Source organism: Manacus vitellinus, unplaced genomic scaffold (assembly GCF_001715985.3).
Source record: "Manacus vitellinus isolate BGI_N305 unplaced genomic scaffold, ASM171598v3 scaffold_15_pilon, whole genome shotgun sequence".
In the NCBI taxonomy this organism is placed as follows: Eukaryota; Metazoa; Chordata; class Aves; order Passeriformes; family Pipridae; genus Manacus; species Manacus vitellinus.
The window spans coordinates 10,703,269-10,728,723 of NW_021939122.1; the positions used below are offsets into that span (position 1 = coordinate 10,703,269).

General features: G+C 57.8%; 1 protein-coding gene across 1 annotated transcript in view; it reads left to right on the forward strand.

Moving 5' to 3' along the window:
- Positions 1-22,041, forward strand: part of SLIT1 (slit guidance ligand 1) — a 48,160-nt gene extending 26,119 nt beyond the window's left edge. The window contains exons 4-36 of the mRNA XM_018069231.2: positions 5,609-5,680; positions 5,799-5,870; positions 6,266-6,337; positions 6,655-6,818; positions 7,222-7,369; positions 7,836-7,907; positions 8,175-8,246; positions 8,349-8,420; positions 8,542-8,685; positions 8,820-8,983; positions 9,096-9,119; positions 9,582-9,726; positions 9,866-9,940; positions 10,164-10,307; positions 10,612-10,755; positions 10,879-11,045; positions 12,139-12,271; positions 13,346-13,414; positions 13,801-13,872; positions 14,100-14,171; positions 14,475-14,546; positions 16,009-16,172; positions 16,532-16,656; positions 16,873-16,970; positions 17,609-17,748; positions 18,126-18,219; positions 18,396-18,533; positions 18,880-19,117; positions 19,208-19,338; positions 19,428-19,582; positions 19,658-19,946; positions 20,671-20,882; positions 20,968-22,041. Coding sequence (XP_017924720.1) covers positions 5,609-5,680; positions 5,799-5,870; positions 6,266-6,337; positions 6,655-6,818; positions 7,222-7,369; positions 7,836-7,907; positions 8,175-8,246; positions 8,349-8,420; positions 8,542-8,685; positions 8,820-8,983; positions 9,096-9,119; positions 9,582-9,726; positions 9,866-9,940; positions 10,164-10,307; positions 10,612-10,755; positions 10,879-11,045; positions 12,139-12,271; positions 13,346-13,414; positions 13,801-13,872; positions 14,100-14,171; positions 14,475-14,546; positions 16,009-16,172; positions 16,532-16,656; positions 16,873-16,970; positions 17,609-17,748; positions 18,126-18,219; positions 18,396-18,533; positions 18,880-19,117; positions 19,208-19,338; positions 19,428-19,582; positions 19,658-19,946; positions 20,671-20,882; positions 20,968-21,212 — 4,198 coding nt within the window. The 3' untranslated portion in view covers positions 21,213-22,041. The remainder of the gene's footprint in view (positions 1-5,608; positions 5,681-5,798; positions 5,871-6,265; positions 6,338-6,654; positions 6,819-7,221; positions 7,370-7,835; positions 7,908-8,174; positions 8,247-8,348; positions 8,421-8,541; positions 8,686-8,819; positions 8,984-9,095; positions 9,120-9,581; positions 9,727-9,865; positions 9,941-10,163; positions 10,308-10,611; positions 10,756-10,878; positions 11,046-12,138; positions 12,272-13,345; positions 13,415-13,800; positions 13,873-14,099; positions 14,172-14,474; positions 14,547-16,008; positions 16,173-16,531; positions 16,657-16,872; positions 16,971-17,608; positions 17,749-18,125; positions 18,220-18,395; positions 18,534-18,879; positions 19,118-19,207; positions 19,339-19,427; positions 19,583-19,657; positions 19,947-20,670; positions 20,883-20,967) is intronic.
- The last annotated feature ends 3,414 nt before the right edge of the window (positions 22,042-25,455 follow it).

Here is a 25,455-nt window from a genome sequence, read left to right on the forward strand (position 1 = left end):
CCACTTTGTCCTGTGCAAACACCATCAGCCTCAGGGCTGGGGTCACAGGGGGTAGCAGGCAGCAGCAGGCAGTGCACAGGCTATGCATGACCTTGAATATGGTGGAGTGAGATGGGGTGGGGAGGGTGGGAGGTCCATCTCATCCCCCTTGGCCAGGATGGAATGGTGCCAGCAGCTGGGCCAGCGGAGCCCATTAAAAATCAAACAGTGTGATGTAATGCTGCGGGATCACCACAGGAGCCTGAACCTGAGAGGGGCTGTGGGGTCCCACTCACACTGGCACTGGGGACTGGGGCAGGTGACACAGTGGACAAAACTCTGCCTCGTTACTCCAGCATCCTGCTAATGCAGTGGCAAGGTGGCTGCCTTGACCCTTCAGCAAGCAGCTCCCCTCGGGGACACTGATCTTGAGCACTGGGTCCTTGCAGCACCGGGGACTCGTGTGCATCACCTTGAGTGGTCTGTGCAGCTGGAACATGTGGGTGGAACTTGCTTCCCCCATACAGGGCTGCAGGTGCCAATACTGTCACAAGCAGTGGATGCAGCAGAAACAGGAAGTTTCCTGAGAAATGAGTGTAAAACCCCTGGGGGATTCTGGGCTACTAATGCAAGTGCTGATCAGTCTATCGATCTTGAGTGATGCAAGAGTCTTTCTGTCCCTTCAGCTCACCCCTTGTCACCTGTCAGGCGGTGGAGGTGGTGGCTGAACAGCCATGCTGGCAGGACAGCCCTGTGTCTGCTCATTCCTCCGCCCTGGACAGGCTGTGCCTGGACAAAGAGCATGTGTGGGGTGATCTGAGACAACAGGCTGCTTAATAGGTGCCAGTTCTATGGTCCTTGCCTGTTAGTCCAGCTAGGCCCTTTGGCTTGGGGAAATGCAAGGTGTGCTCTGGCACAGCCTTCTCTAGCACAGCATCGGTGAGGGCTCTGGGGAGCACCTGTCCCAACCTGAAACGCTGATGCTGCCCAGAACTGGTGGCTTTGGTTGCTAAGGCAGCTGCCTTGTCTGCTCGAGGCATGGTGGGTGGTTGCTGTGGCTGAGCTGGTGCCTGCAGTGGCTGGTCCCAGCACCAGTGGAGTGGAGCGTCTGGGGCAGTGCCCAGCCTGTGAGCAGGGACCTGCCATGCATTTTTGTCGTGGGAGCTGTGCGGTGGCAGCGGCTGAAGGGTTAATGCCTGTGATTTGCCCCTGTGAGTAGGGGAGGGTCTGAGAGACCACGGGATGCTAATGAGTTTCCAGATGGATGCTGGGGAGGAAAGAGACTAAAGAGGAGAGCAGCCCCCTGTGCTTCACCTGCCTGGATCTGACAACTGGCCCAGGGCGTGCAGACATTGCCAGGACGGAAAGTCGCTCCCCTGCCGCAGTGTGGCTCCGCAGTCCTTGCCAGTATGGCTGGGACATGACACGGGATGCAACTTTGGCTTGGACAAGGTGCCCTTGTGGCTTTTGACCCCGGACAGGATGGACCTCTGCACCACCAACAGAGCCAGCCCCGGTGGCCGCTGCCAAGCCGGGATGCCTGGCGAGGGGAGCGCCTTGCCAGAGGGCTGCCAGGCCGCCCCAGCGCTCTTGGCAGGCGGCGGGGGGCTTGGAGGATGCGGGGCCAGCGCCGCTGGGAAGCAATTACCTCCCCGCTGCGTCCGGCCCTAATCCCCTCACACGGCGCGCAAGGAGCCGGCTCGCCAAACAAGGCTCAATCAGGTTAAAGTGTGAAGTCAGGATTAGCCGAAAGAATGAGAGCGTGGTAATAGCCACGGCCTCCCGCCCCGGCCGCCGCAGCCCCGCTGCGGCCCCCTCCTTCCCGCCCGCCCTCCCGGCCCGCCGGGCTCTTGCCGCGGAGATTAAGGCTGCCGGGTTTGTTTGCCTGAGTGGGCTCCCCACTGGGAACCCATGTCGAACAGTTTTGCTCGGGCGCCCCGCTAAGCGCCGGGCAGGGCGTCGCGCTGGGGGGTTGGCTCCCGCCGCCCAGCCCCTGCCAGCCCCCAGGAGCCGTGTCGCCGTGCCTGGCTCCTCGCCGAGCCTCCCCGGGAACCGACAGTGGGATGGGGCTGTGGCTGCCAGGCGAGGCAGCACCGGGGCAAGTCCTGATCTGCCACAGATACTGCGCCGAAAGCCATCATGCACACAATAGGACCAGGCAGCGGGGTGAAAGAAAGCCTCCAAAATCCCAAGCCCTGACCACCACCATCCCTCGCACTGCCCAGCCAGGGAGGACTTGCATGGATATAGTCTGGCCATGAGGCTTTCGGGGGACATAGAAGAAAAGTGGGCACCCACCTTCTCACCACCACACAGCTGTGGGCTGGAGCTGGCTGCTGCTGTTGTACAGGCATCTGCTGGGTCAGAAAACACCTGTGGGAGGTGAGCCTGAGAACAGAGGTGTTCTCCATCACCTGCTCACCCCTTGTCATTCTTCCCCCTTTGCACTCCTGGGGCTACCTGGGCCATGCAGAGACAAACTCCAGCTGCATCGTCCCCTGGGACCATGACACGGGGATGGGAGGATGGTGGTGCTGTGAATGGGCTGGCTGTTTGGGCATCCCCTGGATTCAGTAACCAGGAACTCTCAAAATTGGAGCTTTAGGACAATACCTGGAAGTGAAACCAGAAAAGACAGCGAGGGCGGCTGTGGCAACTCCCCCTCCTCTGTCTGTGCCTGTCTGTCAGCTGGTCCCCAGCGAGGCTGTCAGACCCGTCAGTGCTCGTGGTCACTGCTGCAAGCTGGCACTCCACATGCGATGGCAACAACACATTTGTATTTGGCGGGGTGTGAGGCGGCACCGATGCAGCCGCCGCGGGTGCTGAGAGCGGCGCGGTGGAGCGAGGAGAAGCCGTGCCATCTGCTGTTTCTTCCGCGCCAAAGTGTAAAGCAAACATAGCTGGGAGCTACGAAACACCAGGAGGGAAGGGGCCGTGCCTTGTTCCAATGCCGGGGCCCAAGGATCCCACAGGCAAAGCATGTGTTTGTCCCGGTGTCGTCAGCTGTGTAACCGTGCAATCTAATCTAAGCCCGGTGCCGGGGCCTTGCTGAAACCCTCGCATCCAGCGTCTGTCCCTCTTGGCTTCGGTACCCCCAACGGCAGCACTTCATCAGTGACTGTCACAAAAAGCTGTGAAGGGGAGAAGCCTCGCAAAGTCAGTTGCAACCTTCTAGCAGCATTTCCCTCGCGAGCTGTAAATGAGCAGCTTGGAGACAGACGCCTGGGTTTACTCCCTGGGTGCGCTGGGACTCCCATGTGCTGCGAGCGGAGAAAGGCAAGTTTTTCACGGGGGAACAAAAGAAAATGCAGGCAGGACCTGCCCAGGCAGGCAGCACCAGAGCTGGGAGAGAGGGGTGTAGAGCACTGAAGTGTGGTGCTTAGATCCGTGATGGGTTTTATGTTGGAGGACAGGCAGATGCCAAGAAAGAGTGTGATGCACTGAATGCATTGCTAGGAAGAGTGGTGAACTTCACCTGGAGGGTTCATAGAATCATAGGATGGTTTGGGTTGGAAGGGACCTTAAAGATCATCTAGTTCAAACTCTCTGCCATGGGCAGGGATGGCCCCCATGAGATCAGATTGCTCGGTGACCCATCCAGCCTGGTCTTGAACACTTACAGGGATGGGGTATCCACAAGTTCTCTGGGCAACTTGTTCCAGCAGCTTACCACCCTCACAGTAAAGAGTTTCTTCCTGACATGTAATTTAGATCTCTCCTCTTTTAGTTTCAAACTGCTCCCCCTTGTCTTATCACTGTCTGCCCCTGTAAAGATGTTGCTCTCTATCTTTTCCAAAAAGAGTTTTCTAAGGGATTCCTTCTGGGAAAAAGAGGAATTGGTGCAGTGGTGTGTTTTTCTGAAAGGTCAGTGCAATTCCTAGGCTCATCACATCCCCAGCAGAGTACAAGAAGAAATCGTATGCATCCAAAGGAGTGCTAAGGTGTCAGGGGCTGCTGTAGGTGTCAGGTCCTTCCCCTTTGGAGAGGGTTAGGGGACCCTGATCCCCTCGGGGAGGAGGAGGAGGTGTCTTCCCAGAGCTCTGGGAACAGCTGGCGAAGGCAGTGCAGGCAGCACAGACGGGGCAGCCTGGCAGTGCCGCCACGTGGGTAGCAGTGAAATTGCGCCTGCTGCTCGCAGAGGAGGTGGCCTTTTCCTTCTCCGGTAGACTGGACCGTTTCAGGGGTGGCATTCTCACTTCCTCTTCCCTAGCAATGATGTTTTGCCAGCCGGGTTTGATTCTCCAGGAGTGACCCAGAGCGATGCACAAACTGTGCAGGGGGCAGGGTTGTCACACTGGGACCGGATGGCATCTCCTTGGTGGCTGGGTGTCCCACCAGATGGCAAACCTGCTGCTAGGCAAACCCACTGTCCTTGTGTTTTGCTTCTCCTCATGCATCTGTGCAAGTGATGCTGGTGCTTCCCTCTGGGATCATTTTCTTGTTGTGGCAGTGAAGCTTTCGGCTGAGGGGAAGTCCCAGTTTAGAGACTTCCAGGTATTTTGCAAGTAGCCTGTGTGCCATGCTGAGCCCATTTTTTGGAGGAAATGAGGGCATGGGGAGAAACCTGGATGCTGTGCCTCCATCCTGACCCAGCCCAACTGCCCCAGGGTGTCAGTAGTGAACAGGCTTTGTTACGTTGAAGCAGAGCTGGTGAGCACTGAGTGTGAAATGGTGATATCTATGGACACCTCAGACCACCTCTTGGGACTGGGATGGGGGTGTCTGTCTGGACTGTGTCATGCTGGGGAATACTTAGTCTGTGCAGGTCCTACTCCTCACTCACCCATGGACGTGCATGGATTTGCATAGGGAAAATACTATGTTGTGCCTTAGTTTCCCTGTGCCAGGAAGGAGGTGGGGACATGACCTACTGCCTCAGGGGTGGCTGGAGCAGGACTGTGCTGGCATGGGGCTGGGAGCAGGCAATGCGGCTCGAAGGAGCTCCTGACCCTTGTTATGGGAGAGGGAATGGCTGTTTGGGAGCCACGGGGAACAAATATGACAGGTAGGTCCTCCCAGAACTGAGCCAGTCCACCCAGACCCTACTTGCAGTGAGATTTTTGGTCTTCATGCTAATTAAAAGCCAGCACGGGCATGGTAGGGAATTTGATCTGCTGCCAGCCCTGCAATACAGAGCCTTTGCAGGCCTGGCGTGCCCTGGCACTGCAGAGCAGGTGATTACACAGTCGTGCAGTGATGAAGTAAGTAATGACCCGATTATTTGTGCCCTCTGAAGTGCAGGTCAGGCTCCATGGGAATGCCTCCTGGAGCCACTAAGTGTAATTACCAGTTAATCAGCAGGGACCTGTAATTATAGCAGTCAGAGAGTATTTATGTATGGAGGGTTTTCCCAGAGCTGTGCCATGCAGCTCTGCTTGTCTGAGCCAGGGACAGCAGTGCCCAGGGAGCCCCATTCACTTTCAGCCACCATGAACAGAGCTGGACCTGCCTCAGGACAGCGAGCAGACCGATCATCAGCCAAGGACTTGAAGCTAAATTAGAGTTTATCAGAGCTCCTGAGGAAGCACAGAGTGCTGGGGCATGCCCCTGCCTGTGGATGCCCTGCTTCCATGGGGCATCATGCTTTGCATGCACTGCTCATTTTCCTTCCTGCCTCTTTCTTCTGCAGGGACCTGAGTGAGAACTTCATCCAGGCCATCCCCAGGAAAGCGTTCCGTGGAGCCACCGACCTCAAGAACCTGTAAGTCATGGCACTGTTGGGCATGAGGGAGTTTGGGGTCAGGTCTGGTGGCAGGAGGCATTGGAAGCCTCTCTGCCTGGGCTGTCCCATCAATTCTCTCTCTGATTTTCTCCTTCAGGCAACTGGACAAGAATCAGATCAGCTGCATCGAGGATGGAGCTTTCCGTGCCCTGCGGGGGCTGGAGGTCCTGTAAGTGGCCAGGGGCCGGCTGGAGCCTCCAGCCTGCAAGCCCCATGTGGGGTGAGGGTGTCCCTGGGTGTCCCCACTTGCTGAGGTGCTGCAGGGACATCCCCAGCATGGCATTTCTGCCTGGCCTGAAGGAGGGGCTGAGCAGGGGTCTGGTACCACTGCTGCAGAGCTGTGCTCCAGGGTCTGATCCTGCCCTGGGGGCCACCTGGCTGCAGCTGGCTGTGGAGAGGAGAACCTGGAAAGGGCAGCAAGTCCCGCCTAGGTGTTTGGGCTGTCTCCAGCCTGTGCTTTTCCATCCATTCACCCTGTGCCAGGGGTTTGGTGTCACCTGGACCATCTCGCGTTCCTATTTACAGCCTCTCCACCCTAACCTGCCCCACTTTGTCTTCCTTCAGGACCCTGAATAACAACAATATCACTTCTATCCCTGTGTCCAGCTTCAACCACATGCCCAAGCTGCGGACGTTGTGAGTGCAGATGACTGAGGGGCCATGGGGGTGGGAGGGACCTCCTGGTCTTGAGTGGGTTGGCCACAGCTCTGCTGCTGCTGTTGGCAGCTCAGCAGTGCTGGGACAGCACTGTGGGGATGGAATGGAGGGGATACCCCTGCAGAGAATCCCCAAGCACTGCCAAGCAAGGTGGCCTTGGCAACTGGTGTAGATGCTCTTGGGCTCCTCCACTTCTCCCTCTTCGTCCTTTGGGATGAGACAGGCTGAGGCAGCCAGAGAGCAGTGGGGTGGGCAGGAGCTGTCCTGTGGCTGCTGACTGCCCCGTCCACCCGCAGCCGCCTGCACTCCAACCATCTCTTCTGCGACTGCCACCTGGCCTGGCTTTCGCAGTGGCTGCGCCAGCGTCCCACCATCGGGCTCTTCACGCAGTGCTCTGCTCCTGCCCAGCTCCGTGGCCTCAATGTGGCCGAGATCCAGAAGAATGAGTTCAGCTGCTCCGGTGAGGGGGACAGGGAGGTGGTGGGTGCCAGGGGGCAGGGTCATGGGCCAGGGAGACAAAGCATGTCCTGTCGGTGCAGCCCACCTCCACTCCCTACCACGTGCCCCAGCTCAGAGCCTGGATACATACTGTGGGTTCATCTCAGGTCAGCACAGTCCTTGGTGTGGGGACAATATGGGGACAACACCACCCTATCATTGTGACAGTGCATCAGTCTGAGCCCTTGGAGCTGTGTGCCTTTTGCACGGGGCTGGGGTGCACCAGGACCTCACGCACCTGTTCAGAAGTGCCACAAACTGTCCCAGCACACTGAGCTGTCACCAGGGTCCCTTTCTTCGGGTGCTGCCACAAGCTCACCTGGCCCAGCTCTTTGCAATTCCAATGCTGGCTGCTTCTCTGGCAGGACAAACGGACCCAGCACGTGCCCAACTCTGCAGCTTGTCCTCTGGCTCCTGCCCAGCCATGTGCACTTGCAGCAATGGCATCGTGGACTGTCGGGGCAAGGGGCTGACAGCCATCCCTGCCAACCTGCCCGAGACCATGACAGAGATGTGAGTATGGCCCCACATCATCACCACTGGGCTCTGGGTGGCTCAAGGCAGTGGGGACACAGGAGCAAGCCTCGCAGCTCAGCCCCCCCACAGGGTGGCAGGCCCTCCTTGCCCTTCTCTCACACTGCCCAGATTTAGCCCTGGATTTAGCTGCATTAAAAATGTAAATAGAGAAATAATCTCCTTAGGGGAATCCAATTATAATGCAAAGCCCCCGCTGGGACAGCACACAAAGCACTGGTTATCAGCAGGTCCCCCAGACCCAAGGCTCCCCCCACCCCTGGCACCCCTCTCTGATGGACAAGGCCCCAACCACAGGATGCAGATTGCCTCTGGGCAGAATGGTCCCACACCTGTGGAGTAACTTGCTGTAACCTTAGGGGTTCTGCAATCCTCCAGCCTTGTGAATGGGGTGCTGGGGCTTGGCCAGCCCTTTAGCCCTCTGCTCTCCCTCTTCTCTTTGCAGACGTCTGGAACTCAATGGCATCAAGTCCATCCCTCCAGGTGCCTTCTCCCCCTACAAGAAGCTGCGGAGGATGTAAGTGTGCAGCGTCTACTAGCTCATCTCAAACCCCAACACCCTTTGCTCTGCTGGTCACTGCCACAAGCCGGCAGCCCCTGAGTCAGATGAGTATGGGGCACCTCCTGTGACATGGCTGCCCCATATGGCAGCACTGGAGTGGGTCTTGAATACCCTCAGCTCTGTATGTTGGGTGTTATGGGTGGTCCCCTGGGCCCAGAAGGAGGATGGGGACATTGGGCAAGAGAAGAGGGGACCAGGCCACCTTCTCCCTTTGTGTTTCAGAGACCTGAGCAACAACCAGATCTCAGAGATCGCCCCTGACGCCTTCCAGGGGCTGCGCTCGCTGAACTCGCTGTAAGTGCCCACACTGGGTTAGGTGGGGTGTCCTTAAGGGCTGCATCCCCTTAACCATGGCCCACACCATTCCCCTATCTCACACCAGCCTTTCTCTCCCAGGGTGCTGTATGGCAACAAGATCACGGACCTCCCCAAGGGTGTCTTCGGGGGACTTTTTGCCTTGCAGCTTCTGTAAGGCGCCAGTGACTGCATGGGATGCTTTTTGGGGACAAAAGGAAGCAGGGCTGAGGTCCCCAACACCCATGGTGCAGTGAAGGGGGTTCCCAGACTCACGTCCTTCTCTCCCTGCCAGGCTTCTTAATGCCAACAAGATCAACTGCGTACGGGCTGACGCCTTCCAGGACCTGCAGAACCTCTCGCTGCTCTCGCTCTATGACAACAAGATCCAGAGCCTGGCCAAGGGCACCTTCACCTCCCTGCGGGCCATCCAGACCCTGTGAGTGCCTGTGCTAACTCTGATGCCTGGACAGGCGAGCATCTGCAGGGGAAGCATCTTGACGGCTAGCCAGGGCTGGAGCTGGCGGTCACCCACTGTCCCTGGCAGTGTGTCACCCGCTGTCCCTGGCACAGGCACCTGGCCCAGAACCCCTTCATCTGTGACTGCAACCTGAAGTGGCTGGCAGATTTCCTCCGTGCCAACCCCGTGGAGACCAGCGGTGCCCGCTGTGCCAGCCCCCGCCGCCTGGCCAACAAGCGCATCGGCCAGATCAAGAGCAAGAAGTTTCGCTGCTCGGGTGAGAGCTGTCTCCATCCCTGTCACGGGTGCCCTGCGGCACGGCTGTCCTCAGCCCTGCCCCAGCCTGGTGTCCGTGGGCTCAGAGTGCTGATGTGCTTTTCTTTCCCCAGCCAAAGAGCAGTATTTCATCCCAGGTGAGCAGAGGAGCCACGTGCATGTGTGCATGGATGTGTGCATGGTTCCCACAGGCTGCCTGTGGGGGTGGTTGTGCCAGGGCCCACAGGCCCACCCTGCATTTCCCATCATTTCTGATTGCCGAGTTCCCAGGTGCTGCAGTAAAAGAAGCGCTAGGTACCAGATGCAGCATCTCCCATCGTGCTGTTATCTGGATGGTCACAGAGGCACCCCCAGGGTCCAGCTCCATTTCAAGAGGGTGGTGGACAGTGCCGTGTCCCTTGTACCCAGGACAAATATCCCTGCACATAAGCTGCTTTGGGCAGGAAGAAGAGTAATACGTGCACAGGGGCTGTGATGAGGGGAGCTGGAGAAGAGACTGAGACCAGCTGGGGGTGTGGGAGGATCAGAGGAAGAGGGGGCAGGTGCAGCCCCCCATGGCTCTGCCCTTGGGTGCCCACGCTGCCCTATCCATCATGCAGGGACAGAGGATTACCATCTGAACAGTGAGTGCAACAGTGACGTGATCTGCCCCCCAAAGTGCCGCTGTGAATCAGGTGTGGTCGAGTGCTCCAACCTGAAACTCACCAAGATCCCAGATCGCATCCCGCAGTCCACGGCTGAGCTGTAAGAGTCTCCTCTCTGCCACGCTGCTTTCCCTTCTGCAGCAGGAGCATTGCTGGCTCTGGTATTTTGCTCTGTGTTTGAGCTGTGCCAGGCCCTTCACAGCCATCCCCTGAGCTCTTTTCCTTGCTGCCCACCCCAGACGCCTGAACAACAATGAAATCTCTATCCTGGAGGCTACTGGCATCTTCAAGAAACTCCCACATCTGAAGAAAATGTGAGTATCAGGCAGGCACAGCCCAGTCAGGAATGCCTGTGGTCTGGGAAGGCACATGGAGGTCCTGATGCCAGGGCAGGCTGGGCATGAAGTGGAGGGCATGTCCCCACCTGAGGGTCCCTTGAGGGACTGACATCACAGGGTGCTCAGTGGGACCTGTGTGAGGCAGGATTCAAGATGACATTGGGGAAGAGACCCCATCCCAGCTTTCCCTTCTTCACAGCAACCTCAGCAACAACAAGGTATCGGAGATTGAGGATGGGGCATTCGAGGGGGCATCCTCTGTGAATGAGCTGCACCTCACTGTCAACCAGCTGGAGTCCGTGCGGAGTGGCATGTTCAGGGGCCTGGATGGGCTGAGGACACTGTGAGTCCCACCTCCCTTCCCCATGATCACAGGGATAGGGATATCCCTACTCCTTGCCTCCCTGCCTTGTCCATGATCTGGGGCTGGTGCTGTCTGCATCACTGCAGAGCCAGCTCAGGAGTGCCTTGCCCATCAGCTGGCTGTATCCAGAGCTGGAGGGGCAGGGGGTTGCTGCTCAGGGACTGGCTCAGGCTCATCCTGCTGCCCAGCAGTGAGATGGGCAGAGCCTGAGCACTGCTGAGGTTGGTTTCCCCCATGGAGCCTGCCCAGGTTGTTAGGTGCTGTGGTTCCCTTTCCTCTGCAGGATGCTGAGGAACAACCGCATCAGCTGCATCCACAACGACAGCTTCACGGGGCTGCGCAACGTCCGCCTGCTCTCCCTGTACGACAACCAAATCAGCACCATTGCTCCGGGCGCCTTTGACACGCTGCAGTCCCTTTCCACACTGTATGTCCCAGGCCCAGGGAGGGGGATGCTTCCAGGCTGTCCTTATCACATCAGAGGGCTGCAGATTGTCCCCTTGCCTGGTGGCTGTTCAGGTGATACCCTTGTGCTCCTTTCTGTGTGCAGGAACCTGCTCGCCAACCCTTTCAACTGCAACTGCCAGCTGGCCTGGCTGGGGGACTGGCTGCGCAGGAGGAAGATCGTGACGGGGAACCCTCGGTGCCAAAACCCCGACTTCCTCCGGCAGATCCCTCTCCAAGACGTGGCTTTCCCTGACTTCAGGTGTGAGGAAGGTAACTCGCTGGCCTCACGGCGCTGGGGGTGAGGGGAGACCGGGCTGCTCCTCACAGGATTACACCATGCTCCCTGTCCCAGCACCATCCCTGCTCCCAGGATGTGCCATGTGGCAAGCCAGTAGCTCAGGGGCCCCCTGAGTGCTCTCCCCTAATGATGCATGAGTTTCCTGTCCTGGTACCCAGCCCTTGGGGCTGCACTGAAATACCCGCAGGAGCATCTAAAGCCAGGAGAGGAGTTTGCACCCACTGCACCACATGACTTTTGTATGTAGGCAGGTCTGTACTGACAAGTGCTGTGCCCTGGATGCTGGCAGGAGCAGATGTGTAGGCAAAGCCCACTGGGATTCATCCTGCTCCTTCCCTCCCTCCCTCCCTCTCTTCTCAGTCTTGCACATGCGCTGGAGCTGGGCAGATGGAGCAGACGGGGAGTGTGCGTGGGGAGAAAAACCTTTTTTTATAATTTTTTTTTTTTTAAATTTAGAGCAGCTTTTGAGCCCTCTGGAAAATATTTACAAACAAATCATCCTTTCTTCTGCTTTCCCTCCTCCACTGCGTCAAATACTGAAGGGTTGCATCCCGCGCCTTTCCTAGCGGTGCCAGATAGCATACGGTTATCCCAGGGACGCCTCTCCCACAGATCCCAGAGCCGCGGAAGGGAAGGGGAGCAATGCCGGCTCCTCCGGCTGCTTGGCACAGTATCTGCTCCCTCTAGCCTGTGTCTGGGAGATGGGTGAAGGAGGTTGTTTTAGGAGGTTTTGCAGGGCTGAGCCCCTTCTTCTGCACCATTCTCTCTGCTGTCCTTGGAACTGCATTTTTGTTTGAAAATGGTGAAAATCAGAGCAGCCTTGAGCTGTCTGGTTGTATCCACACTGGAGGGACAGGCAGTTTCTGGGCACAGGAATGATTCCCGCACTGATGTTTCTCAGCTGTGCTGAGGCTGTTGCCTGCAACAAACTGCTTTGGGGGCAAGGAAGCATGGTTGGCATGAGAAGGGAGCCATCCAAGGCAGGCACAAGGCATTGAATCTGGCCTCACACAATGCCCAAGGACTGGACCACAGTGACTTTGTGGCTTTCTGTGCCCGATGTAGGTAAGGAGGAGACCACCTGCATCCCTCGGCCCCAGTGCCCACAGGAGTGCACCTGCCTTGACACCGTTGTCCGCTGCAGCAACAAGCATCTCAAGGCCCTGCCCAAGGGGATCCCCAAGAACGTCACAGAGCTGTGAGTGGTGGCCAAGTGCCCAAACTGTCCCTGTGACCGCCATCAACTTTGCAGTTCTGAATAGGGGGACTTTGCTTTGGGGTTGCAGGGCAGAGATACTCCTTCCCACACCTCCATCCTGGCCTGGTAGTGGGAGCAGGACCCTCACCCATCCAAGGGACCCTGTTCAGCCCCAACACCAGCAAGGGGCTCAGCAAGAGCCTCTCTGCTGACTCAGGGATACCAAGGGTGATGTGCAAGGGGTGTTGTCACAGCAGCTTGGTCCCTGCTTTTTGTCTTTTGGGAGGGTCAGTGAGGGACAGCCACTCCTTGCAGCTGCATTCCCCACACAGCCGTGCAGCCCAGGGCTCTATGGTTCTCAGCAGCCTGCCATCAGTGGTAGGGACAGGGACACCCTGGCACTTCCCTGGCCCCTCCCTGCCATCCCTCTCACCACAGCTGCAGAGGTATCATCCCTGCACATCCAGGCCCAGCCCCAAGCACACAGGCAATGGGATGTGGTTTGCCTGGGGTCAGGGAGACATCCAAGCAGCCATGCCAGGTCTGGATGCGCAGTCTCCATGATGCCCATCTCTGCAAAAGGGGCTCTGTACCCATTTGAGATGGGGGACGGCAGCAAGTCCTGTGTGTAGGGGCTGTAGGCACTGATTGTGCACAAACATATGCACACCACCCCCACACACCCCTCCACTGTCTTGCACACCCCTCCTTTCTCTACATCCTCCGCTCTCTCTCTCACATGCCTTGGGAATGGTTATGGCCTCCCACGCTCACATCAGATGTGTAAAAGCGGCACATGGCTGTCTACACTGGCACACGTAGGCTGCTGGGAGACTGTCCCCAGGGAACCTGCATGCAAAGCCCTTGGGTGTGCTAATGCACTCATGTGCTAACTGTCCTGCCAGCCCATGAGTCCCCGCAAGTCCCCCACCTCTAGTGGTGCTGGGAGGGAGGTGATGCTGGAGATGCTTCTTGCAGCCCAAAGTCCATGGTGGTGCACAAGGGGAAGAGGGGGCAGAGGGAGTGATCTCCTACTTCTCAGCCACCCCAAGGTGCTCTTGTTCTCCTTTGCAGCTACCTGGATGGGAACCAGTTCACTCAGGTCCCAGGGCAGCTTTCTACCTTCAAGTACCTGCAGCTTGTGTAAGTAGCAGGAGCCCAGGCAGGCAGGGGCACTGCTGGGACCTGTGGGTGAGAACAGGGGCTCTTGCCATGGTGCGTGATCCTGAGGAGGAGCCTGGCAGCATGCAGGGACCCCTGACATCCCTCTGTGACTCCCCTCTGCTCTGGAACACAGCTGTCTGACAGTGATGCTCAGCTCCTGGGTGCTCACCACCTGTGCTGGTGCCAGGCATGGAGCAGAGGTGGGACAGTGGCATTGCTGCCATCACCCTGTGTGACAGCCCTACTGCTCCCTTGGAGGCTATGTCGTGCTGCTGTTTGCACCCTCTTGCAGCTGAGCAAATGGGGGAGCAGTGAGAGGGGACAGGGCCCAGCTGGCTCCAATCCCTGGGGTTTGTGTTTTCCAGCGATCTGAGCAACAACAAGATCAGCTCCCTGAGCAACTCCTCCTTCACCAACATGAGCCAGCTCACCACCCTGTAAGTGCAGTCCTTGCAGCATGCCACACCGGGATACAGCCCAGCCGAGCTGCTGGGGGCTATTCTTAGGGAACCCCAAAGACTGGAGGGTGCTGGGGACACTAGGGTCTCACCCTTCTGCCTAGCTGAAGCTGTGGTTTGAGTTGGAGTTCATTCAGGGGCAGCATGTAGCCCAGGGTCTGTTTCTTGCTAGACACACAGCTGGTTTGCCTCCTTCTCTCCCACAGGATCCTCAGCTACAACTCCTTGCAGTGCATCCCTTCACAGGCCTTCGAGGGCCTCCGTTCCCTCCGGCTGCTGTAAGTACCTGCCTGTAGCCAAGCTCACAGCCCTGCTTGGCCCTTTCTCTGCTGCTGCCTGTGTCCCTTATGCCCCCTTGGAGCTGGGTGCAGGCAGGCAGGCAGGGTACGGGCTGCAGGAGGAACACAGCAGGGTTTGATGGCCCTTCAGAGCAGACAGTGCATTTGCAACAGTGACAGTGTGGTGGGGTCCAGCTCTGCAACACACACCTGGACCTGTGAGATGGGGGCAGCCCAACTGGTCACAGTTCTTGCTGCCCACTCTGGAGCCATGGGCGTTACAGGACCCTTTGTTCTCTGTAGGTCTCTCCATGGCAATGACATCTCCAGCCTCCCCGAGGGCATCTTTGCAGATGTCACCTCTCTGTCTCACCTGTGAGTATCTCCCACTCCGCAGGGCTCAGGGCTGGACCCAGGCTCAGGAGACTTCTGAAAACTAGGCTGAGCCTGGCTTCTGTGGAGGGTGAGCTGCCTCCTCCCCTCTTCTCTGGGCTGGCACTTGCGACATCATTTGTTGGGTAGTGTTGTGACCTGCTTCCCTCCCCATGCTGAGATGGCCCTATGGTCTCAGCTGGATGATGTGTGGGGTCCTTTCCCAATCCACTAGGTCTCTGGGGTCCCCCAGCATGTGAGTCAAGCCATGCAAAATGGTGATGTGGCTGTGGGTTGGCAGGGGCTACTCTGACCCACACCAGCATGTTGTTAGCCTTCTGCCAGTGCACTTCCCTGCAACAGCTCCCTGCAAATCTGTCATCAAGTGTCCTCCTGCCAGTGGTGGTGTTTCAGCCCCTCTTTAAGGTAGCCTGTGCTTCAGGACCACTGCTCTGTACCCACCACCTGGGGATGGGGTTCAGCTTTGCTCACAGTGTCTTTTTGGTCCCCTCCCTGTCTCTGCTAAGTTGTTCCCACCTGCCTGCAGTGGCCAGTCTGCTCTTATCATCCTGGGGGTCTCAGACTATTCATTCAGTCTGCAAGGAGCATCTTGACTTCCAGTCCTGACCTCCCTGTGTTTTTGGGGAGCAGCACTGCTCGCTCTGCTATGATTTCCCTTGCCTGTGCTGCCTTTGCCACTTCCAGCTGGCACTGCCAGTTCCCACAGTCAGAGCTGTGTCACCAACCAGTGCTGTGGGTGCTGTAGGACTGGGTTCTCCTTCTTCATCACAGATGTTGGTCACACCGGCCCTCCACCACCGCTGACCTTTGCAGTCAAGGAGGATGCAAAGGGGCATCCAGCCCCTAAGCCTCCCACGTCATCTGCTGCTTCCCTGACCTACTCTGCTGTGGAGCAGAGCAACCCTCCCTTCTCCTCAACCTTTCCCAGAGCAATTCTCTCATCTCCCCTGATGCTGTCTGCATGAGCTCCAGTCACAACCCACTGCTTATCCCCATCAGCCTGCTCCTGTGTCCCTGTCTTGCACGCTTGTGCAGCAGAGCCCAGGTTGGCCCTGCAGCTCCCATGCAGGTCCTATTGTTTCTGCACAGCCCCAAGATGCTTTGCCCAGTTTGCTGCTCCAGGCAGCTTTGTATGTGTGCTGCAGAAGGACTGCTAAGGATTTCTGTGTGGGCAGTGGAGGAAAGCCCCAAGGCAGAGCACAGGGCACCACATGGGCTGTGGGGCTGGCAGGAGGGTGGTCTAACTGAGCAACATTATGGGGCTGTGTGTCCCCGTCCTCCCACCATGAGCAGCACCTCTGGTGGGTCCAGAAATGGAAGAGCACTGTTTCCCCCATCATGTGGCAGCCCAGCCTAGTGCTGCAGTTGTGCTCAATCCCAGTGTCTCTAAGCCCAGTTCTCTCCATGGGGCAGTGGGTGCAGTTTTGCCCTTCTTCTCCTGCAGAGCCATCGGGGCCAACCCCCTGTACTGCAGCTGCAACCTGCGCTGGCTCTCCAGCTGGGTCAAGACAGGGTACAAGGAGCCAGGCATCGCCCGCTGCGCTGGGCCCCCCGACATGGAAGGCAAACTGCTGCTCACCACCCCTGCCAAGAAGTTTGAGTGCCAAGGTAAGAGGGGCTCATGCTGTCCATCCATGCCCCCCTCTGTCACAGGGAACTGGGCTGCCTCCTGCCCCTTGCCCAGCAGAGCAGTGCTTGAGTCTGGGTGGCTCCAGGATTTCAGCCGTTGAGCTGCTTTGTGGATGAGGGGGACCAGGATGCTTCCATCCTCTTACCTGGCTGGTGGCACATCCCTAGTGACTGAGCAAACTGGTGGCTGTCCCATTTACTGGTGCACAGCCCCCTGGCAGGGCAGGGCCTGCTCCCAGACACAGCTGAGGCTCTGCCCCCCACATCAGTGATCACAAAAGGCCACGTCCCCATCACTCCCCACACTGACGGTCATCTCCGTGCCTTCCATCCCACAGGCCCACCCTCCCTGAGTGTCCAGGCCAAGTGCAATCCCTGCCTCTCCAGCCCCTGCCAGAACCAGGGCACCTGCCACAATGACCCCCTCAGCTTCTACCGCTGCACCTGCCCCAGTGGCTACAAGGTATCCTAGTCCCAGGGGTCCCCGTTGCACGGGGACATGTCCCTGCAGAGGGCAAGGGAGAAGAGTAGGGGCTTTGCCATGCCCCTGGGGCTTATGTCTATGGGACCATCTGCCCTCCCTGTCTGCCCCAGTGTCCCACTGAGTCTGACGGGGCAGGGAGAGCTGGGCAAGGTGCCGTGGCACCCTCCTCGCTCCCACCTCTCCATCCTTCCTTAGGGCAGGGACTGCGAGGTGCCACTCAGTGGCTGCTCCTCCAACCCCTGCGCCAACGGGGGGACCTGCCAGCCTCAGGAGGGGGAAGGAGCTGGGTTCAGGTGAGTGCTGGACAGGAATCCATGAAAGGTGGGTGTTTGGGCAGCAGCATGGAGAGTTCTGATACTTCCTTCCCCTCCTGTGTGCTCCCTTGGGCATATAGTTGGGATATTGGATTCAAGTGGTAGCTCCAGCCCATGCTGCCTGGCTCCACTTCCCCATGGCCCTCATCCCTTCAGGCTCCTGAGCCAAGGTCATGACAGAGAAAGAGGGTCCCATCACTACAGGAGGCATGGGGAGGTAAAGGGTAGTGGGATTTCTGGCTGGGACTGGTTTCTGTTGTCCTGGGGTCACTGCTGCTCCCTTCGGGGCTGCCTTGTCCCCACATAACCCTCACTGCCCTGAATGCTTCACGCCTTTCCTGGAACTGGGATGCAATTAGGAGCTGAAAATAGATGGCAGGCCGGGGGTGAGGAGGTGGTCTGCACAGCCAGCGCGTTGTTGTGGCAACTCGGCATCCTTGGGCAGGCTGTGCTGCCACCCACCCCTGCACCCAGTGTTCAACAGGAGGACACCAAACCCAGCTCTTGTCGTGGATGTGTGCTCTGCACCAAGGTCCTGTACTGGGTATTCTGGGGGAACCACCCCAAAATGCTCCATTTCCTTTTCCCCCTTTGACACTCCCCCTGCCCTGTGGCAGGTGCCTGTGCCCAGAAGGCTTCGAGGGCCTGAGCTGCCGTGCCACCAGCAACCCCTGCAAGGAGCACATCTGTGAGAACGGAGGCTCCTGTGTGCCCAGTGCCACCAACTACACCTGCCTTTGTCCTGCCCACTACACAGGTACCTGCAATGGGGGCTAGCCATCCCCAAGTCACACAGACCTGGCAGGGGAATGTGCCCAGTACTCCTTCCCACCCATGAGGCTAATAGCAACTCTGCCTGCTGTCCCAGTGCCCATCACCATGGCCTCTGGGCTCAGCTGTCCTGCATTTGGGTACACCCTGCTGAACCCTCACACCCTGGGATACCCTCAGTGCCTGGCTCGGGCAGGAGCTACCTCCAGTGGAGCAGAGCCCTGTGCTTGTGGGGGTGGAAGCTGCAGGCTTGGCAGCTCCCTGCCTTGAGCTGAGCCCCCCAGGGGTTCTCTGTGCCCTGCAGGGACTGGGGCTGCCCCTCTGTCCCTGGAGCTGATGGGCATCCCCTCTTCTGCCTTGCAGGGGAATTCTGTGAGCAGCCACCTGATTTCTGCTCATCTGAGCTCAACCCATGCCAGCACGACTCCACATGCATCTCTACTAACCAGGGGCCCAGGTGAGCCTCCTCTCCCTAAACCACTTTTCCTGGCTGTGTGAGAGTGGGTAGATTTACTTTCAGGGGGCTGCATCTCACAGGCTGGCGAGGGGGCATGGGGAGGGGGATGCTAGGAGGAGCAGTCCATCATTGCAGGGAGAATGAAGGGGCAGCCCTGAATCCCCTGCCTGCCCCAGGTGTGTGTGTGCCCCTGGCTACGTTGGGAGCAACTGCAGCGAGGACTTCGATGACTGCCAAGACCACCGGTGCCAGAACAACGCCCGCTGCCTGGACGAGGTGAACGGCTACTCCTGCCTCTGCACTGAGGGCTACAGGTATCACCAGGAAGACAAGGGACACCTGGGATAGAGGGGATGGTTATGTGTTAGGAGGGACGGGTCCTGGCTACAAAGTCCATCCATCCCTCCCTCTCAGTGTGAAAGGAAGGAGTGGGGCTGGAAGCGTGTGTCTCTGTGAATGGAAGCTGGGCAGGGAGCCAGCATCCCTGGGTAGGGATCCCAGGGCACAGCTCAGCATCTAGGCATCCTTCTGATGCCAGTGCCTGGAGAGCCTCCCCAGGGACCTCAAATCAGGGAGGTGCTGTTAGAGCCCTATGGGGCAGTGGGCAGGGTGTAGGGTGCATTCCCAGCCCCCTGCCCAGCAGCACCCTTGGCCCCACAGTGGCCAGCTCTGTGAGATGCCGCCCCACACCACTGGCCAGTCTGGTCTCTGCGAGCGAGCCGAGTGCCAAAACGGGGCCCCGTGTGTGGAGCGCGGTGCCCGTGCCCTTTGCCAGTGCCTGCCTGGCTTCGGTGGCCCCAAGTGTGAGAAGCTGCTGAGCGTCAACTTCGTGGACCGTGACACGTACCTGCAGTTCACTGACCTGCAGGACTGGCCACGGGCCAATATCACCCTTCAGGTGAGGGCAGGGGAGGCGTGAGGACGTCGGGGGGGTTGGCATTGGGGATGCTACCCCAGGGATGTGGGCTCCCACCTCTCCTTCTGACAGGTCTCCACAGCTGAAGGCAATGGCATCCTGCTGTATAACGGTGACAGTGACCACATGGCTGTGGAGCTGTACCAGGGCCACGTCAGGGTCAGCTATGACCCTGGCACCCACCCCAGCTCAGCCATCTACAGGTACCTGTCACCCCTTCCCTGCTCGCTGGGGACCACTGCCCCTATCGCACAGGCTTGGGGCATCCCTGGTGACCCAGCCATCCCCCCAGTGCCGAGACCATCAACGATGGGCAGTTCCACACCGTGGAGCTGGTGACCTTCGACCAGATGGTGAACCTCTCCATTGACGGTGGCAGCCCCATGACCATGGACAACTCAGGGAAGCACTACACACTGAACAGTGAGGCTCCTCTCTATGTGGGAGGTGAGACCAGGGATCAGGAGAGCAATGGAGGGCGTGGAGAGCGTCCGGGTGCACTGATGGTCCTGCTCTCCCCAGGAATGCCTGTGGATGTCAACTCAGCTGCCTTCCGCCTCTGGCAGCTCCTCAATGGCACCAGCTTCCACGGATGCATCCGCAACCTCTACATCAACAACGAGCTGCAGGACTTCACCAAGACGCGGATGACACCAGGGGTGGTGCCGGGCTGCGAGCCCTGCCGCAAGCTCTACTGCCTCCATGGCATCTGCCAGCCCGCCGGCGCCCAGGGCCCCGTCTGCCACTGTGAGCCCGGCTGGGACGGGCCCCACTGCGACCAGCCCCGTGGTGGCCCCTGCCAGGGGCACAAGTGAGTGCCCTCACCCCACTGGCTGCCCTGCAGCAATGGTTCTGTCCTGTTGGCTGCCCCACAGTGACCCATCTGCCCCACTGGCTGTCCTGAAGCAATAGCACAGCCCCACTGGCTGTCCAACAGCCGTGGTCCTCACCCACTGGCTGCCTCACAGAGACATGCCTGCCCTATTTGGTCTTTGGCTGCGCCAGTTCATTGGTGACCCCACCATAACTGAGCTGCTCCATTGACTCATTGGCTGTGGTTTGCCCATTGGCTGCTTCACCACAATTCCTTTGCTCCATCAGCTCATTGCCACCCTCTTCCTCTTTGGCTTCTCCACTACACTTCTCAATCATTTGCTCACTGGCTGCCCCTTCCTCTTGGCTGCCCCACCCACACCTCCCACTGGCTGCCCACCACCCTCCCCTGTGCCATCACAGTGGTGCTGTGCCAAGGCACTGCCATGCTGTGTCCCTGGCACTGCGTTGTGTCAGGGCTGTTCTGTGCTGGTGGTGTTGTGCCAGAACCACACCGGTGCTGTGCCACCATGGCTGTGCTGTACCACCATGGCTGTGCTGTACCAGTGCCATGCTGTGGCAGTGCTGTGCTGGTCCCAGTGCAATAGTGTGCCAGTGCCGTGCTGGTGCTGAGCCATGCCATGCTCACTGCTGGTGGGCTATGCACGCTGGTGCCATGCCATGCCATGCTGGCAGGTCCTGACAGCACCGGATGCCCACAGGTGCGTGCATGGGCTGTGCCTGCCCCTCGACGCCCTCTCCTATAGCTGCCAGTGCCATGAAGGCTACCAGGGCGCCCTCTGCAACCAGCCTGCTGAGCCACCTGACCCCTGCCACCACCAGCCCTGCATCCATGGCCACTGCCACCTCACCCCAGGTGGCCAGCCTACCTGTGAGTGCCATGATGGCTACACCGGAGCCCTCTGTGACCAAGGTAGGTGCTGAGGATGTGGGTGTCCAAGGAGGGCAGCCCCACACCACAACACCAGGCTAAGCATTGCTGTCCCACTGTCCCGCAGAGCCGGAGTGCCGTGGGGAGCCAGTGCGGGACTACCACCAGGTGCAGCGGGGCTATGCCATCTGCCAGACAACGCGGCCGGTGGCCTGGGTGGAATGCCGGGGGACCTGCGGTGGCCCTGACACCGGTTGCTGCACTGGACTGCGGCTCCGGCGCAGGAAATACGCCTTTGAGTGCAGCAACGGTGCAACCTTCGTGGAGGAGGTGGAGAAGCCCAGCAAGTGCGGCTGCAGCCAGTGCCTGTGAGCAGCCACCGGCCCTGCAGAGCTGAGGGGCTGCCAGGGAGACCCCCCAGAGCCAAGGACCTCACTTTGCCCTGCGGGCATGGTGCTGCTCTCTGGGTGTTCCGAACTGCAGCTGCATCCAAGGAGCCCGGCAGAGGGTAGAGCTGGTACATCTAGAAGGCTGGGAAAGAAAAAGAAAAAAAAAAAAGGAAAAGAAAAAAAAAAAACACAAACAAAGCAAATGTGTAGATAGAGAATTTTTTTAAGAACTGCAGCTACAGAGATGTGTGGATACAGCGTGAGCACCCTGCCCAGCTGCCACTGCCCTCTCCTTGTGGCACTCTGCCTCCCTGCCAGCACAGCCCCACAGCCATGGAGGGCAGTGCCTGCGTCCCCTGCGTGTTCCCTCCCTGGCAACCCTGTCCCTTGCATCCAGCCAAGAGATCTGAGGCCTTTTCCAACACCTGGGACTGGAGGAGAGGGGCCTGATATGGCAGAGCCCTGTGAGCCATGGCAAGCTGTGACTCACAGAGGGCTGCATGGTGTAGCCAGCATCCTGTAGTCCTGGTGAGCCCAGAGCCTGTTTTCCCATCCTCTCCTCTAGCAGCCCTGGTCTCCCTGCTAAGGACCTGCTATTGCCCAGATAGCAGCTGCAGCAAGCAGTTCGCTGGTGTGGTGGCCAGGGTGCTGGAGCCCAGAGTGCCCTAAATAATGTCACAAGCTCCATGGCCACAGCCTGACCATCTGATGGCACCCCCGGTCTGTGCATGCCAGCTGGGCTCAGCAGGGCACAGGGCGTGCATGGGTCCAGCCCACTCTGATCACATCAGGGCCATGCTGGGGGAACAGGACAAGGCACATTGGCAGTGCCAGGCACACTGAGTGGGGGACAGGCAGCAGTGTGCAAATGTCCCTGGGGGTCCCAGTGCCAACCTGCCCTGTGCCATGGGGACCAGCACTGTACCATTCATGTGGAGAGGGCTCAGCCAGAGGGCTCTGCTCAGAGGTGGGAGCCATGTGAGGCAGCACAGGAGGCCCTTTCTTCCAGGCTCTGCCCTGGGGGAGTGGGTCTGCAGCTGGGCAAAGGTGCCCCATGTCCCACTGACCCAGCCAGCAGGAGCAGGAGGCCACTGGGACAGCCAGGGTGCGAGTTTGCCATGTTCATCACTGGGACCTCAGCCTTGTGGGTGCCAGGGCCAGTTGAAGAGACTGAAGATGTCCAAGCCTGCAAACCTGGAGCCAACACCACCGCCAGGGCAGGACCCACCAGCTCTTGGATTCAAGTATCCATGCCTGGGCAGCACCTCTCCAAAGCCCACAGTGTCAGGGGATATGCTGGGCTGGAGTGGGAGCAGAGGCACATGGGGAGCTCATGCCAGGGTGCTGCACACACCTGACATCCACAGCAGTGTCACCTCTCTGACTGTGGGGGCAAAGGATGGTGGGTGCCTGACCTGGGACGCTGCACAGGGCTGGACAGTGAAACTCCACATCACTCAGGTGGACAGACTTATCCCAGGGCTGCAGCCCTCCAGCATTTTGGCTTCAGGTCCACACTGCCAGCTGCAGCCGGGCTCTGGGTATCTCCGTCAGACACACCCAGCTGTCAGCGCTCTCACCGTTCCTCCTCACCTCTGGTATCCAGGACGTTCCCACCACCACGGGGATGTGTTTCTGCCACCAATGCCCTCTCCATGGGAGCTCCTCTGCCGCACAGAGGAGCCGGGACGCGTCTCATTTTGCCTGTGGCCCGGCTGGGGCTTGGTTGTGTTGTGTTTCTGTTCTTGCTGTACGCTAACCGCTAAAGTATCTCTTTATACAGAATACTTACAGATTCTAATATATATTTGTATTTCATTTTGTTATAGTATTTTTATATGTTTGGGGTCAACAAATGATGTTTTCTTTTTGTTTACAGATGCTACTGGGCAGGAAAATGACGGTGGCTTTGTTTGGCCCGTGGGGTTTGTGTGTGTCACTATTGAAGACGCTGGTTTGTACTAGGCTGGCGAGGGAGGCACTGGGCATCCTTCCGCTGGTAGAGGCTGTATTGTTTTAGGAGATGTTTGGTATTGTCTATGTTGTCTTCCATGTGAACATGACATTTATTCATTCAGAGGCTTGGCCTCTTCTTTCCTGGAGGGGAGAAGGGGGTAGCTAGTGCTTGGGAGCTGCTGGGTGTATGAGGAGGTGACACAGGCTGGAAAGAGTTGATCCTGCCATGGGGGATGATTTGCTACTCCTGGAGCAGCCCTGGCCACTGCTTCTGGCCAGAGTGTGACCCACATGGTGGAGGGACATGCAGCCGGGGTTATTCAAGCAACACCTTGCAAAGGGAGTCACTGCATGAGGCAGTGTGAGAAGCCATAGGGCCAGTGCCTGCTGTGTGGATGGAATCTCTACAGGCTATAGGGGAAACTGGGCACATGTAGTTCTCTGGGGACAGGGAGGGGGGGCCTCGGTAGCAGTCCCCAGGAACACAGAGAGGTTGCACTGTTGGTGCCACAAACATAATTTTCCACAGCTCAGGCACCGGTGTGGGAGCACTGAAATCCCACATGGGCACTTATATCCCCCCTCCAGAGGGAGGGGGTCACACTTGGAGGGTGCCAGCCCACTGCCCTCCACCCTGCACACTCACTCACCTTTGCCCTTCCCCACTTACCACACCAAACAAGTGCTGATATCAAAGAAACATTTAATAAGCTGCAATAAAATACGGACCTTTAGAAAGCTCATAGGGTGAATATCAACAGAAAACAAGGTTGTGGGAATCCTTGAGGAGTTCAGATCTAAGTCAGGGACCTTTTATCTGGAACAAGAACACAACTTTTTCCATAGGCTAGGATGAAATAAAAGACAGGAGCACAGAGTTCACAAAATGTCAACATTTAGAGAGTCGATACATATTCAAAGTTCAAATGACCCAGCTCTTATAGCTATACATATTGATTTAAAGCAACTTAATATAATTTTATTTTCTTTTTTTTTTATATATACACTTTCAAAGGTTCATCAGGTGAGGTATGTAAACATTATTTAATGGAAACTCCTCTCCACATTTCCAACCGAGAATTCACAGCAGACAGTTCATTTTCCCAACTCATGACACAGTACTTCCTGCTCCCTACAGCAACCGGGAATGCCGTCCCAAGCCACGGCTCTCCCAGGTGCAGTCACCGGCTCCCACTTCCCACTGCTGGTCTGTACAGTTCACATTGCTTAGGCTCAAACATACAGTACCGGACAGGAGGAATTTCAGCTCAGTGTCTAAAATTCATATAGAAACAAACAGAGAAACAAAACTCTCCCAGGGAAGCAGACACAGATGAAGGAAAAACATTTGCCATCAGGGTGGAGATAATATGTAAATGTTGAGCATCTTAAGAAAAAAATTACTGTTGTTGTTTCCTTTTTTCTTTTTTTTTTTTCTTTTTTTCACACACCTGTTCCAAGGGTGAAGGAAGCGTGGGGTTGATGAGGAGTCCTGCAGGGCTGGGACCCAGCAGCACTCCTCACTCCATCCCCCAAAGTCAGAAACCCATCACCATAAAAGCAGCCCTGATCCTGCTGACACTGCCCCACTGCCCCTCACAGAGAGCTGGACTGGGGGTCAGAGTCAGCTACACCAGGATAAAAGGGGTTAAGAGAAAAAAAAAAAAGAAAAATCCGAATCCATTTAGGAAAAACATAACCAAATGACCTCAAACCTCCTAGAAGAGAATGAAAATTGCAGAATGATAAGCAAATAAGCAAATGCCCTTCTCGAGCCAGCCCTGGGTTTGTAGCGGTGACAGCGGTGTGCTCCCTTGGGTCACCCGTACCCGCAAAGGCAGCTGCTCGCTGCAGTAATTCACTAGCAGGAATTTGCTATCAGTAACTACCTGCCCTACCCTGGCAGTTTTGGGGGGGTTCCTTGGGGGTGACAGCAGCCCCCACCTCCTCCATCCCTGGGGACGCTTCCTTGGGCATCCCCAGGTAAAGAGATCCCCTCCATGCCATGCTGGACTGAGCCCCTGCTGGGAGCAGGGTTATTCCCACCCAGCCCTGATCCCCGAGAGCCCCTGCCATCAAAGCAGACATTATTACTACAAATCTTATTGCTTGCAGTGCCTCCCACCCTGGGGAACGGCCATCCTGGCCAGCCATGGGAGCTCGCTGCCTCCCTGGGCACCGTGGCCATCGGCCGGGCCTGACATCATCAAAACAAGACGAAGAGGAAGAGTTAATGCTTCAACTTTGATGTGACATAAAACCAAACGGAA